General features: G+C 33.8%; 1 protein-coding gene across 4 annotated transcripts in view; it reads right to left on the bottom strand.

Moving 5' to 3' along the window:
• Nucleotides 1-16,259, bottom strand: part of VPS13C (vacuolar protein sorting 13 homolog C) — a 203,366-nt gene that overhangs the window by 59,654 nt on the left and 127,453 nt on the right. For all 4 annotated transcript variants that reach the window (XM_069098385.1, XM_069098386.1, XM_069098383.1 and 1 more), the window contains 10 exons: nucleotides 14,775-15,140; nucleotides 14,282-14,368; nucleotides 13,306-13,461; nucleotides 12,863-13,127; nucleotides 11,758-11,918; nucleotides 9,235-9,356; nucleotides 8,566-8,860; nucleotides 7,061-7,450; nucleotides 2,694-2,798; nucleotides 1,713-1,877 (listed from right to left, as the gene is read on the bottom strand). In XM_069098385.1, the coding sequence (XP_068954486.1) occupies nucleotides 1,713-1,877; nucleotides 2,694-2,798; nucleotides 7,061-7,450; nucleotides 8,566-8,860; nucleotides 9,235-9,356; nucleotides 11,758-11,918; nucleotides 12,863-13,127; nucleotides 13,306-13,461; nucleotides 14,282-14,368; nucleotides 14,775-15,140 (2,112 nt within the window). The remainder of the gene's footprint in view (nucleotides 1-1,712; nucleotides 1,878-2,693; nucleotides 2,799-7,060; nucleotides 7,451-8,565; nucleotides 8,861-9,234; nucleotides 9,357-11,757; nucleotides 11,919-12,862; nucleotides 13,128-13,305; nucleotides 13,462-14,281; nucleotides 14,369-14,774; nucleotides 15,141-16,259) is intronic.

The raw sequence follows: 16,259 nt of genomic DNA, 5'->3' as shown, positions 1-16,259 counted from the left end.
CTATCATGTGAGATCTCTCCTCCCTTTCTTAAACACCTAAAGAAAGCTGTCTACATTTGATTTGTTTATTTTTCCTCTAACCTTCTTCTCTAACCCTTTATCTGGCTTCCAACCTCATGGTTTAAATGAAAATTCTTTCTCCACTAATAACAACATTGTGAAATGATCAACTTCGATAGATTTAGCTCTTATCAGTAATACAATGGTCTAAGACAATTCCAAAAGGCTCATGACTGAAGATGCTATCCACATCCACAGAAAGAACTATGGAGTTTGAATGCAGGTCGAAGGAGATTTTCACTTTTTTTTCCCTTTCTCACAGTTTTTCCCTTTTACTCTGAATCTTCTTTCCCAACATAACTAATGTAAAAATACATTTAATATGAATGTATACGTATAACCCACATCAGATAGCTTGCCCTCTTAAAGAGGGGATCAAGGAAAGAAGGAGAAAAAATCTGGAATTCAAAATCTTATAAAAGTGAAGGTTGAAAACTATTTTTACATGTTACTGGAAGAAAAATACTACTAAGTGGGGAAAAAAAGAAAATTCTTACTTTAAAGTTATCAATTATATTTTAATTGAAAATGCAATGTCTTTATTTTAATCCTCATCTGTTTTGAGCTCTCTGAAGAGCTATTAATACTGTTCTCTTCCTAAATTCTCTCTTCCATAGACACTCCTATTTCTCCTCCCTATCTTCTTCTTGTCAGCATCTTTGGTTAAATCTTCATCCATGCTAGGCCCACTAACTCTGGATGTCCCCAAAGTACAGGCACTAAACCTCTTCTCTTCTCGATGCTAGGTCACTTAGTGATCTCATCATCTCAGTGCAGATGATTCCTAGATTTCTATAGCCTGCCACAGCGTCTCTTCCAAGTTCCAGCCTTGCATCATCAAATGCCTACTTGACATCTCACAAACTGTATGTCCCAGAGGCATCCCAAACTCAACATGTCCCAAATAAAACTCATCATCTTTCTCCAAAAATATACTTTTTAATTTTATTTTTAATTTATGGAATAAAAACAAGTATTTCCATAACATGGTATAATAAAAAGGTGATTACATATGAAGCTGTAAATCTATTAAGCACAATTTGATATTCAATTTAAATATATAATCAAGTTTCAACTAAATTTCTTTTTTTTTCCTTGCCTCCCTCCCCTTCCAGTTTTAGGTCAAGGTCTCCCTTCCTCCAGCCACTCCAGCTGACAATGATTTTTTCCCTTCTTCAAATTCCCCTGTACTTTCTTATTCTTGGCAAGTCCCTTTACTTCTCTGAATTTTAGTATCCTTCTCTGTAAAATAAGAGGGTCTAGAATGCTTTGATCATTTATACCTCACATCTTAATACTTTTTATGTAGCGCTGTACTGGTGAGGTGTATCATGTGTATAAGTCTCATTCCCTTAATGTGAATGCAGACATGACTTCATTTCATCTACTGAGCACAGATCATTCAATACTTATTCTTTAAATATCTGGTTAAATTGTGCTGTGAGTGAATGTAATCAACGTGTGTCATCTTTGAATATACACAGTTTTAATATGAAAGAGAAAAAGCTTTTTCCAAGATAATGGACTTTATATAGAAATCTAGTAAAAGAGTGTCATTGCAGCTCTCAGAAGACCAAAGAGAAAGGTATTTCCTACATACATACCACTATTTATTAGAAATAATTTATAATAATATTAATGAAATATTTTACCTCAGAAGAGGCAATATAGTTCCATTTATTTGTTGGTAGTGAGCCATCAAGTGTGATTTCTCCAACTTCTAATTCCATTGAAGACTTATTGGCAATGGTAAAGAAAGGAGTCAGAGTAACTATCCTTGTAAGATTAAAACTGCTCATTTTGATGCTAACGCCAACCTGGGGAAGGAAAATAGATTAGTACTATACTTCACCCTACCTATTTTAGCCAAACACCAACAACAAAGAAAAGGTATCTTTAGAACTCAAATTAAGACTTTTTAAAATATTGAAAACCTATTATCATTTTAATGCTGCAAGTTTTTTTTAATTAAGCATTTTTCTACAATTAATAACCTTTCAAGAAGATCCAAAATATTGTCCTTTCACTTTGACACCACTGGTAATCAATTCAAAAAGCACTCATAATTTCATTAATGCAATAATAGTAAATGAGTATATGAACAGATGAAAATAATTTTATTGAAATTTCTATTATTCCTTTAATTTTCAAATACACAGAACTGTTCGACTATTTATAAAATCTATGACATGATAATATAGTATTATTTTAAATTATGAAATTTCAATACAATATCAAAACAATTGCTAGCTTCAACTGATACATTTTTTCTATACAGCCAACTTTGGGAATAAATTTAGTAAACAATAAAGTCAGTGTTTTCTTTTTCTAAATCTATATTACTATACCAAAAACTTCAAGGAATTTCAGACATTTAAAAAAAAATCCTTTTAAAGGGGCAAAAGAACTTGAACAGTTCGATCAAAATATCCTGAAAATTGACTGGTGCGGCCAATATCTTAAAATTTTAAGAGGCAAAGACATGTCCAGAGATTAGGGCAATTTACACAAAATACCAGATTTCTAATTCTCTGAATATCAAGTTTGGAAAATACTATCAGGGACAGCTTGGATTGCTATCATTATGGTAAATATGAATATGAGACAAGATTAATAAACAAGCAGCATCTTACCAGATATTCCATATTATTGGCAGGACATTTTACACAACCATAACTTCCTACTGTGTCCAATGAGAAACTACTGGACCAAGCACTAGTTGAAATTCTTAATTGAACCTGCACCAGAGAATATATATCATATTAGTTAAAATCAGTTGACACTGAATCAATTTTAGTTGGTGAAATATTGTTAAGCATTTCTCCTTTGTTACCCTGGAACACTGTGAATCTGTGGATCTAAACCAAATAAAAAAATAGACAACAGAGTAAAATAAAATTACACCCTTGGAAATTCTCTAACTTGGACAAATAACAGAAAACTTCTAAACTTCATTTTCCTCCTCTATAAATAATAGCTTTATGTAGAACCAACTTACAAGGCATGCATGAGGCTAAAGTCAAAACATATAAAGTATTCTGTAAAACTTAAGTGTCACATAGGCACACCCAAAGTCAGCTGACACAGAAACCAAGGTTGGTAAACTGTGAATTTCCCAGAGTGGGAGGAATCTGAAATGAAGCTGCCAAAGAAACCACAATCAGAGGGGAAGGATTCAGGAAGCAAATGATAAGGAAAATAAGAGAGGGGTAAAGGTGGGGGCAAGAAATCTCAAAGACCTTGAAAATATGTAAGTCAATAGGGAAAACAGTAACAACAGAAGCAAATATAGTTTTCAGATGTAGTAAATTAATTCAGGCCTTTATGAAAAGTGCAAAATGAAGGGAAATGATTCAACATTTGATGAGACAGAGGATTCTATGGAATTCATGGAGAACATGGTACAACAATATGGTGTTCCAAGTGGTTTAAAAGAGAAATGAGAATTATGAGAGCAGAATTTGTATCCTGCACAGCAAAAATAATGAACAGAATAGAAAAACTTCAATCTTCAAGGCCAGTCCCACTAAAGAAACAAAAGAAAGAATGGAAATGCAAATACACAGAAATAAAAGACTATCCAGAAGAAAAGAAGACAAATTTAAAAAAAAGAAAAGAAAATAAACCATAACACCATAATGAAGGATATAATAGAAATGAACTGTGCAGAATTTCTGAACGTAGCAAATGAAATCCCAATTGAAAGAACTCACAGATGGTCTCCAGGAAAAAAAACCAAGGCTGAAAACCCCAAGACACATAGTGGCTAAATTCAACTCAGAAGCAGTAAGTTCTTCAAGCCATCAGGAGAAAGACTGTCAAATACAAAGGAAGGGACATTCAAATAATGCAAAACTATTCCTCATTCACTAAAAAAAGAATGGAATTCAGGATGTAGCCCAGATTGATCTATACTACAAATCTAAGCTTAATCAAAGAGGACAAAAGACAGACACACAGTAATAAAAAAGAGTTTGAAACATATTTTAGAAAGAAAAACAAAACTGAAGGGATTATTTGCTTCCTGAACAATCAAGAGAACTACAGGAGTGAATAAATGAAGACATAATGTACAAAGTGACAACAAACTTAATAAGAGACTTCTTTCTAAAAATACAGAAGGCGGCAGTGTGAAGGCAGAAATTTGGTAGAAGCAACAGTGAAAAGGTGGACAAGGGGCATTATGGACACAACCTGGAGACATTCTGCTTAAAGGTGAATGTTTCTGTTATGGACTACAACACAAGAAGGTACATTAAAAGGGGAGGGGGAAGAAGGAGGTGGAGAAGATTGAGTGATATACCAGGGTCAAATCAAGGACTAACAACAAGGGTAAGGTGACCTCTGTGATCTCAGAAAGAGGAGAATCTACAAGGGAGTAGGTGAGATGGAGGGGGGAAAGATTAAAAAGGCAGGATGGGAAGGAAAGCAGCCTTACTGCAGAGTTAGGAAGGGTTCTACTGATGAATGTTCCTATGGATGAAGAGAAAAGAAAACCTTACACTGGATTAGACACGGAGGATTTAGTGCCTGAAAAATCTACTTGCCTGAGAAAGGGGGAGCTGGAACCCCTGGGGCAACTGGCACCTGGAGGAGTGTGAGAGCATGGACACAATAAGATTTCCTGGCAAAAGTAGGAAAAAAGATAAGGGACTGGGGCACAATGGAAAAGGAGAGTCCACATGGTAAGCCCAAAAAAGCAGTGGCCGTATGCAGCTAGAACACAGAGCCTAGAATGAACAGATTGGAAGCTTTGATTGTATAAAGAATATGGGAAAAAGAGAGGAACCAGATGATTTTAAGGATCATGAATCCAAGAACGAGGGTCTAAGGGTAAACAGAAAGAGTTGATGGGCAATGGAGAAAGTGAAAGAAATATTTTTTGGGAAGGGGTACGCATTTTTTTTAAACTAATGTACTAGCTGAAGAAAAGGAAAGGAAGGGGGAATCTACTTGACTGAGGGGAAAATATATAACCAGATAAAAACAGGAGAGAGGAACAAATAAAGGGAAAAAAATAACAAACAAAAAGAAGGAATCAAGAGTTGAGGAAGAGAGCCAGTGGGAACAGAAATGCCTTAAAAAAAATTAAAGTAAAATAACTGAAAACATAATACTGTAGAGAAGGAAATAATAATTTTGAAAAAAAAATTTTAGAGACATATGGAAGAAAATATAGACCTAATTTTTATGACTTTAAATGTGAATGAATTAAATAATTCAATAAAATTAAAGAGTAACAGATTAGATAGAAAAAAGTCTTACAAGAAACACATTTTAAAAAAGAAAAACAAACACAAAATAAAGCAGTCATGAGAAACAGAAAAAAACTAAACACAAATGAACAAATCATAAGGTACTAAAGGATAAATTATTGACATTCAAATATGGGGAGCTGATACATGTGTCCATTCTGAACCCAGGGGTCAGAGAGAAAGTCTAATTAGATGATGTCGAGGAGTGGTTCTATTATGCCTTTATGATCTTAAAAGGAGAATGGAAAAAGAGTAGAACAGGAATATCCTGGGAGGTAGGCTTGAAAGTGAAAGAAGAAGGGAAAGGAGAAGGGAAAGTAAATTTTGGGAAAATTATCTCACATAATATACAATAGAATACAAACAAGAGGGTGGTGGGGAAGGTAGTGGTTGACATGAGCCTCACTCTCATCTAAAATGATCAAAGAAAGGAAGAACACACACACACACAAATATTTTTTACTCAAAAGAAGGAGAGGAGGAAAAGGGAGAAGGGGGAATTAGAGGAAGAATAGATTAATAGAGGATTTAATCGTAATCAAAACAAACTCTGAAGATATGCAAAAATTTTCATAGGTCTTTTTTAAAGTGGCAAAGATTAGGAATTTGAGGTAGTGCCCATCAATTGAGGAATAATTGAACAAGTTTTGGTGTATAAGTTGTGCAATAAAATAATCTGTGAAAGAATATTTCCAGAGAAACTTGGGAAGACGTGTATGAAATGATGTGGAGTAAATTGAACGGAACTAGGATAACAATTTATACAATGACACAATATGGCAAAGACAAACAACTTTCAAAGAATCAGAGACTATGATCCGCCTATGACCAACATTCAGATGACTAATGACCATTATATCTAATAGAATATAAGCTTTCCAAGGACAGGTAGTGTCTTTCCTTTTGTATTTGTAAGCACAATGCTTAGCCCAGTGCCTGGCACACCATTAAGTACTTAAGGAATATTTAAACAAAAAAATTTTTTTTAACAAAGAACAATGTTAGAAGGTATAGAGGCTTGACTGTAAAGAAAAACCTTGTAACACCTAGAATCATTGAAAATTGAAATGGGCTACTTCAGGAAGAAGTGATTTTTCCTTCATTAGAGCTCTTCAAGCAAGGAAGAGGAGGAGTTATCAGGTATAATACAGAGAGGAATTCTTTTTGAGTCATATGACTTTTAAAGTCCCTTCTTTAAAATTTTGTGATTCTAAGGATGTCATCTGGAACCTGTGCTTATCATTTGTCATTTATTAACTGATAATTTCTTAGTATGTGACTTTAACTACTTAGACCCCTAACTTTCCTGCTAGTCAGCAGATGTCTATTTTAAAGCCCTTTAACCAGCTGCTCATCTTTGGCTCAAGGCTAAGGATCTGCTTTATTACCTTGCACACGGCCCACTGTGACACTAAGTTCCATTTCTAAATGCAATGCAAATTTTTCAAGGTCCTATCACAAAATGTAGCCAGTTCACGGAATGAATTCACCGTCACCTATCACAAGGGATTAAAAATCTTGCATTTGTAAATGACCTTCAACACAGAAAGCTCTGTGGGACATCGAAAAAAAGAGCTTCCTCCACAGCCCATTGGTTCTGACCATGACACTCAGTAACGTAGGTCTCAGAGACATATTCTGGTCACCAGATAAGAATGTGATTGGGAGGACAAGTGATTCTCAAAGCCTCTATGTTACAACTGAGAATGTAACTCCTACAATCTCCAACATCAAGGAACACACACCTTATTTTTACTAAAGATGTTCTTCTTCTTGAAAGAGAATAAAATAATGTCCCTGTAGTCAGCTGGATGCTTCACATGGATATCCTCTGCACGATACTGGAGGACACGAGAAGTTTTATTGATGAGCCAGTAGGGACTAAAGACAGACAGTATCAGACGGCTGCCAATTCTCCTAACATGTATTGATAGGTCTACTGTCATCACTTCTGTGGAGTCCGAAGTAAAACACACAAGAAAGAATTCAGGTAGTGTGTCTTGTATGCGGAAACGTCCATTCCAGTTTTTTCCCTGGTATTTCATCAGGACTAATTCCATTATTTCTCCATTTATTCTTGAATAAAGAACATCAGCAGTACTACCTTCTGATAGTTCATGAGTATCTGCAGTTCCCTAAAAAGAAAACAGTTTTGGCTAATAAACACAGAAGCATTACATACCAAGGATTATTGATCTGCAGTTATTTTGATAAAAGGATAAATCAAGAGTAAAAAGCAAACAGAAAGAACAAAGTGCTGAAAACAGGGTGGTTAAACTGTTAACCTCTTTCTATCACTAACTAAGCAGATGTAAGATTCAAGACATGTCACTTTATTTAACAATGCCTGAGTTTCCTGTTCTCCCAAAGAGAAATTATAATAGTAACCCTATTAACTTTGCTGTATTCTATCAAGGACAAAATGAGATAACAAATGAGACAGAACTTTAAAATTTTAAATGCAATAAAAAATATAAGGTCACAATATAGTGAATTGTACATTTTATATGTGTGTGTATATACACATATATGTATATACACACACATATATATGTAAACATTTATAGATGCATACAAGAACAACAACAATAATAATAGCTAACCTTTATATCGCACCTACTATGTTCTAGGGACTGTGCTAAGTGCTTTACAAAGATTATTTCATTTGATCCTCACCATAGCCCTGGGAGATAAATGCTATTATTATCCCCCATTTTACAATTGAGGAAACTGAGGCAAAAAGAGGTTAAGTAATTGCTTAAGGTCACACAGCTAGTAATTATCTGAGGGTGGATTTGAATTCAAGTCTTCCTACCTCCAAGCCACATAGCTCCCTATACATACATATACACATACATATAGACAAAGGATATGGAAAGATCATTCTCTTCCATTCTACCTTCCATTCGGCTAAGAAAAAAATCAAGGAAAGAGGGCCATGAATAACTAAAGAAGGATGGAACTAGAGGTCTATCAACTGAAGTCAAATCAGTAACAGACCGACATCCACAGTAACTCCCGAAAAGTCTTCGGTAAATAAACACATCTGGTTGTATTATTTATGTGTGCATGTAGGTAAGTAGGTAGCTAAGCAGATAGGAATAGAGCAACAGAGCAACAGACAGAGCGACAGACAATTATCCTATGTTATTAATTTAGGGCCATGTCAGGCCTCATATACTACTGATATTTAAAACTGATTTCATCTTCATATAACAATTATCAGCCAAACAATATATAAAAATCTTACCTCAAGTAAATATCTTAAGGAATATGGAAGTAGATTCCTCAAAACTAGGGATGGATAAAGATGAATAATGTACGCTGGATCCCAATCTTCCCCATGAGTGGAAATATAACTTAATTCATCAGGAACAGCGACTGTGTTTACTATCAATGGTAGGAAGTTGATTTCAGTTGAAGGGCACTGCAAAATGCACCTGACTTCATTGCTTCTATGAAGCTCCTCCTTCCAAGAAATATAGGTTGTTGACTCTTTAAACTGACCCTTCAAGATTCCAGCTGGCTGAATAAACAATTGACATCTACAGAAAAGTAAATAGGAAAAAAATCTTTTAAAAAATCAGAAACAAAAGATGTTTCTTCTAAAACATTAATAACTTTAAAATTAGATGCAAATAAATGCACAATCAATGAAAACAAGTCTTTAAAAGAGATCTAGAAAATAACTTCAATGCCAAACATACATTCATTATTTTTATCTGGGAAATAAAATGCACAATAATAATTATATACCAATTAATAATTTCTCAAGGAGAATAAGCTTTATTTAAAGCTCATTAACTCTCAGTATAAAGTCAAATTTTGGAGCTGCATTCCCAGTCAGAAGAAATTATCTTAAAAATTATGAAGTTCAAAACACACATTTTAAATTTCTATACATTAAGAAATAATCTACCTATATGAATCTAATGGAACATGGAATTCCTCTTCAGGTTTGGCTGTTCCAATGGGCTCCAGTAACTTAGCAGTCTTGACAAATTTATAAATGGTAAATGGAATAGAGAAATGGTTCTTGATCTATGGAACAAAAAGACATATGTATTATTAAATGAAATGTCATCCCCAAATTCAACTTATCTCTAATTATTGTTGCCTCCAAGAAATTCTACTAAAAAAGAAATCAGTTTCTTAAAATTGAAAATATTAATATAAAGGAGGTGAAAATTATTAGACTATTCAAAGTATCTCTGGAAACCAGTGCTTAAGGATGGTCTGATTTACCTTTCAATTTCAATCCATTTTTTTAAATGGTCATTAATATTTAAGAAAAACAGTTCCTTGTTCCTGGTATCTTTACAGGCTTTCCCCACTTTCTATTGGTTAGGAAGTTACTAAAACCACCCAGGAAAGATTTATTGAGAGTCATAACTAGTGTGGTTGCAAATGGAATGGAGAGAAAGGGTATGACATGAGTGCAAAAATAAAATTAACAGGATTTAGCAAATGATTGGATGGAGCTGGGGGTAGTAAAGAAAAGGAAAGAGAAACATGCCACTGAGCATTACCTGGGACACCAGGATGATAAAACTGCTTTCCAAAAACACAAAATATATGGGAAAATGAAAGTATTCAAGGAAGATTTTGGATATGCTGTCTGAAGTGGTAGAGGTAAAGATGTATAGGCAATTATAGATTAACCAATCAACATTTATTAAGTTCCTATTATATGCTGGGAACTATGCTAAACACTAGGGATACAAAAACGGTAAAAGACAGTCCCTGTCCTTAAGGAGTTTAGAATCTAATGGAGAAGTCAACAAGCAAATAATATATGCAAAGCAAGCTATATACAGGATAAATAGGTAATAATTAGCAGAAGGAAGGCACTAGAATTTAGAGGTGTTGGGGAAGGCTTCCGGTAAAAGATGGAATTTTAATTAGGACTTGATGGAAGGCAGGGATGTCAGTAGGCACAGCAGAGGAGGGAAAGAATTCCAGGAATGGAGCTCATGCCTGGAAAGCAGATGTAGGACTTCAACTCAGGGGAGATCTCAAGAGTTGGATATGTATTACAAAGCCCTGGGAAGGGATGAGATCACTAAGAAAAGATTTAAAAAGAGAAAGAGAGAGGGAGCAAGAGAGGGAGAAAGTAAAAAAAAAAAGTTTTGAGGAACACTGATTATTTATTTATTTATTTATTTATTTACAAAGCAACTGGGGTTAAGTAACTTGCTCAGGGTTACACAGCCAGGTGTTTCTGGGTGGGTGCTAAGTGTCTGAGCCCAGATTCAATCCCCAGGTCATCCGGACACTGGGCCGGTGCTCTTACTCGCTGTGCTACCTGGCCACCCCAAGGACACTGATTTTTAAAGGAGGGGGAAGGATGATGAACAGTACGGAATGAAGAGAGGAACAAGAGATAAGACTGTTGCCTGGATTTCTAAAATATTAAGTGGTATAACCAATACCTTTGTATTCTAAGATGCCACAACATGTATAATCACTTTACATCTTTTTTTTTTTGGAGGACAATTGGGGTTAAGTAACTTGCCCAAGGTTACACGGCTAGTTTTTTTGTGTGTGTGTGGGTTTTAAAGTGTCTGCGGCCGGAACCAAACTCCGTTCCTCCTGACTCCAGGGCTGGCACTTTACTCACTGCGCCACCTAGCCACCCTAATACTTTACATCTTTTCAAAAGGAAATAATTAATCATGATAATACATAATGAATACCATAGATAGTCTGGGAAAGAATGTGAGGTGGCAAAAAAAATTTTTTTTTATTTTTCCAATAGCAATTAGAAGCCATTACACAGAAGTACCTCAAAATAAGATAAAAGATGTACCAAAAAATGCAAAAACTTTTTGAGTGGTTTCTTTCCAAAACTCTCTTCTAGTTTCTTAAAAAATGTATACAAAAATTAAATACAAACAAAATAAAATTCCATACTACTACTTGTATACCAACCTCCACCAAAAATACTACTCGGTTTTTGAGTTTTACTGTATAGTAAGAACTCATTAAATTCTAAAACATAAAGGGCCTCAAAATGGCCTTTAAAGTTAAGTTATGCTAATATATATTTTAAATAAAGAACAACAGAAAAGCAGACTGCTTAGAGAATAAAAATTGCTTCAAAATGCCTGCTTAAAAAATAAACTAGCATTGGTTTAATGAAGCTTTAATATGTTTGTTTGCCATAATTATTTAATAAAGGGAAATAAATGTCAAGCTAAAGGGGCACAGACTAATCAATCAAGCAACAAGCATTTATTAAGTGTCTACTCTAGACCCAGTACTACACTAAGTGCTGAGGATGTGAATAAAAAATATGAAACAATTCTTAATCTCAAGAAACTAACATTCTACTAAAGGATATACTGTGTACAGGCATTAGTATATAGAGAAAAATACAACATAGTTACAAAAGAAAGGCTCTAGCAAACTGGAATAAGGAAAAATCCCTTTAAAGTCTCACCTGCAAAGAAGACCGAAGGGTAATTACTTTATTCCCTTCTGTTGCATCAATCTGTACCAAAGCCGAGTCAGAAAAATTAACACAGGGATTCCGTACATTATATAATCTTCGTCCAGGTCGTGTGATAGGAATATTTGCTATTTCTGTGTATCCATAAGGCACTAATATAAATAATTAAAATTTTATGTAAGTAAAATGACCAAAAATAGGGTACATCAAAACTGATCATAATTTCAGTAAAGGAGAAAAATTAAATCCCGAAACTTAAATTCTGTAGAAATTTACTTCACCAAGTATGTTTCTAGGACCCAGAAACTATATAAAGAGTAGTTCATTTGTTGCTATTTAATGGTCCTTATACCTTGTTCATTATGTCACAATCCTCAAAATGTTAGATGTAGTTCTTGATTTTACAAAAAGATCAAGGAAGAACATTTTCACTATTAATTATAACCATTTGATTTTAATACTAGCTCATATTTATAGTGCTTTAATATTTTAAAAGCACTTTTCATACCCTATCACAATTGATCCTCATAATTCTATAAAATAAGCATGGTATTATCTATATTTTAACAGATGAGAAAGCTGAGGTCCAGAAAGGTTCAGAGGTTCAGATTCCTTCAGAATCACAAAAGTTATTTATTAAGTTCTGAGACAGGATTTAAAAACAGATCTTCCTGACTACAAGTCCAGGACTCTATTCCCTACTGCCTGTCTTGAAAAGAGAAAAATGTTACTATGTTCCATATGACAGTGGTATTCCTTTCCCATAATTTTTGTTAATGTTTTATTGTGGTATTGTTTTCACTGTTTTGAGGTAATGCCAACAAGCTGTGCTTAGTTATGACGACTTACTCTAACATCTGCTTGAACTTGATTCTACAAACAAAAATGTATTTCTGAGATCTATTACTGAAATTTTTAAAGTACAAGAAAGCAAAATTGGGAAGCTGGAGTAAACTAAAGTATTAGTCTCAATTTCAAAGGATTTTAAAGCCTAGAACAAGTAACATCAAAAAAAAATTCTTATTAGTTTTAGCTATCACCCACGTATGTTAATTAAAACAGAAGACAACTTTGCAATCAAATAAACATACTATACCAAAAGTCAAAGTGAAGAGAGAACTTTCTTGACGACTCAATACAGACAGTTTTCCTCGATGCAAGGGTTCTGAAGTGGAATATTCCAGTTCCAAAATCTGATCAACATCAACATCATAAATATCACCTTTTATAGTTGAGCCCATTACTCGGAGATTAGAATTAGGTTGCACCTTAATAGGAACACCTATTGCATTCTTCACTGTGAAGGGAGCCCTGTCTTTTAAAGAATAATCAAAAGTGGATGCAGTTCCCTCTGAAAAAGCCTAAAATCAAAAAAAGAAAAACACAATAATAGTACAAGTCTGAATAACATACAATACACAGTGTCTTGTACTATAACTATTCAGCAACAAAAGCCAATTTAGCTAAGGGAAAAGTATGACAATATTTTTATATATTCATACTTTTCGAATAATTTACATTTTACACAAATAAGTATACCTTTGATAAATTGTTGAAAACTGTGAGGCAGCATTTGGATATTGTTATATTCATTGTATCTCTTGAGGAAATATGAATCGCTGTTTGTGGCTCAGGAAGAAAAATAAAATCATCTCCTGGCATCAAACTTTTATCCTGGACTGGGTTATTCCTCAACTGTAAGGAAAAATAAAAAAATAACTATCACAGTCTCATAAATTCAAGGAATTTTCAACATACTTAAGTATATTTATCCTTTAACACAAAAATCTACACAAATATTTTATTTCTGTGTTGGCACAAATCAGCCTCCTTTTACCACACAGTTAATAAAAAAGGAAACCTTTCATAATTTGTCATGGAACCACCAAGGTTATTTTTTTTCAAAGTCAGCTAAACTACTTCTCTTACACTCTCCCTATAACAAAGTTATTTATTTAGTGTTGCCTGACTAATGAACAATCAAAAAGACAATAAGGCAAGGTAACTCAGAGGTCCAAAATGATTTTTTTTTAATGTACCAACCTGGAGTACATTTCTACCTTTCCTATAATTTAACTAGTTATAAATAAATGAAACAAATTTTCACATTAGTCATCAGTTCCCAGGAGTTTGTATCAAAATTTTACAAGGCTCAAAAAGTACTTCACAATTACTGATAGGTATTCAATATCAAAGAGAGGCAGATATAATATTCATCTCCCCTTAATGAAGAAGAAAATAAATCATAGAGTGGTTAAATTTCAGTCTCTGAAAGTCAATTTCAATACACAACTTTTGAAGACATGCTGCCTCACCTATGCATATTATGAAAATTAGTTAATACTGCAACAGAAACTACAATCACAGCAATAAAAAAGGATCTTGGATTTGTGTTAAATTTTTCCCTATGTGCTTTTAAGTGATAACTTAATATAGTTCATACAGTAAAATGTGTTGATGAACACATTCAGACTTTTTAAATATTGACACAAAAAATACAGTCATGATTCCTTACTTCAAGCTTTAAATTCCATTGTCTGTTCCCTTCCACTCTCTCAATCAAAGGTTCCCAAACTGCATGTATTTCATTATAATAGTGAACCTGGAAAAAAAAATAGATTTTAATTTTAAAAAAGAAAAATATTTCAGTCTCAACTACGGAATGCTGTTTCTGCAGCAAGGAGAAAAAAGTCCAACTGGCTAATAGTACATATCAACAGTCATTTAAAATTATTCATGTAACTGTATAAATGTATCCAAAGAGGGTAGCTTGACCCCCTTTCCTTCTAGTTTGTTCTTGTACTAAATGGTTTATTTCTAAAAATAACCTGTCTTAGAAAATGAAACAACAAACATTACTATAAATTGCACTGAAGAATGTAATTTATTAGAGATTCATAAATTTAAACATGAAGACTGCTAAAGAAAACGAAATACTTTAACAGTAGAATTTTGGTTTTACTACTGAAAGAAATATGCACTGGAAGGTGACAATATGTTGGCAGTACCTCAAGTGTCATGTCAGCAGTAGCAGCCATGAGAGAAGACCAGTTTTTAAAAGTTCCTGAAAATGCAGACTCTATCAATAATAATGGTATAGTACGATGCCCCAAGCCACATTCAAAGGTGACTTGAACAGATTTTACAACCATAACAAAATTCTCTTTTATGGAAGGTTGTTCAAGATCTCTGAATGTTTCTGTTACTTCTGTTGCCATGTCAACTCCAAGAAACCAAGCATTACAATCATCAATAGACTTGATGGCCCAGAGGTTTTCAGTACTGTCTGATGTACTTTTTGAATCATCATCTTTTTTCTTTCGTGACATAGCAGCCATGATTGTCATTACAGTATTAAGAATTATTGGTGAAACCTTTAAAAAAAAAAAAGCACAAGAAATTAAAAGCTATTCCATATGAAAATAGTATAATAAAGAAAAAGAATTTATCTTAGTCAACAAACCTTAAATTCTCAAATTTTATATTAAATTAAAAAGAAAAGAAAGAAACAAAGTTGTATTTCATGCAAGAAAGCATTACTTCACTAGCTCTATGCAACTTCTCAGCTCGTTATGTTTACATTGTACTCACCTTAAAAATGTAAGGTGGAAACCAGAAATTCTTCAACTTCTAGTCCCAGCTCTAGGCAAGTCACTTAACCTCTCTATATTTTCATTTCCTCAGCTATAAAATAGGGATGATTCCTGATTACCCCAGTTGTTACTGCATCTCCTACTAATTATTCTCTATTTTGTATAAACCTGTTTTTACTTATTTCTAACATACTGTAGCCTCCTAACAAAATGAAGCTGCTTGAAAGCAGAGACTCTACCACTTTTATATTTGTACCATTAACATCTGGCACAGTGCCTGGTACAATGAAGATGCTTGATAATTGTGTGCTGACTGACTGACTTCTAGTACCTATTTCACAAGGTTGTTGTAATGGTCAAGTGAGGTATTATATGAAAAGCACTTTGCCACTTTTAAAGGTCTGTATGGATATCTGTAATTACAATCATTATTTTATTTGTATGTGAAGTAAATATATGCACAAAAGTGTTCATCTATTATTTTGTGATTGGCTTTTGAATGGGGTTGGTATGAGATAAGAAAGAGTTCTTGAGCTAAACGAAATCTTATTTCCTTCTTCTGCTGGCATGTTATTTACATTTCCATCCCAACCCCAGTTCATACCCTCACTGTCCCATGTTGGTACTTTGCAAAACCTTATCATTTTCTCAAAATAATTTTAAACCTTACCACCAGATTAATCCTTCTTAAACAGCACTTTGATCATGGAATATTCCCTTTACCCAATTAAAATATCTTCATTCGTTCTCCTTCATGTGCCAAAAACCTAATCTTAAGCTACTCTCCTTCAAAACTCTTTTATTCCAACTTCTTATATGCAAAATAAGACTCGAGCCTGCCAATTTCTACACCTTTGCTCTCATTATTACTTTTTTTTTCCTATACCTCAATAAATGCTA

This window comes from Petaurus breviceps, unplaced genomic scaffold (assembly GCF_028583685.1).
Source record: "Petaurus breviceps papuanus isolate PSGF00001 unplaced genomic scaffold, PetGlider_PUasm1.0 37, whole genome shotgun sequence".
Lineage (NCBI taxonomy): Eukaryota > Metazoa > Chordata > Mammalia > Diprotodontia > Petauridae > Petaurus > Petaurus breviceps.
Note: the sequence above shows the minus strand (reverse complement) of the source record. Positions and strands in the feature narration are given on the sequence as shown.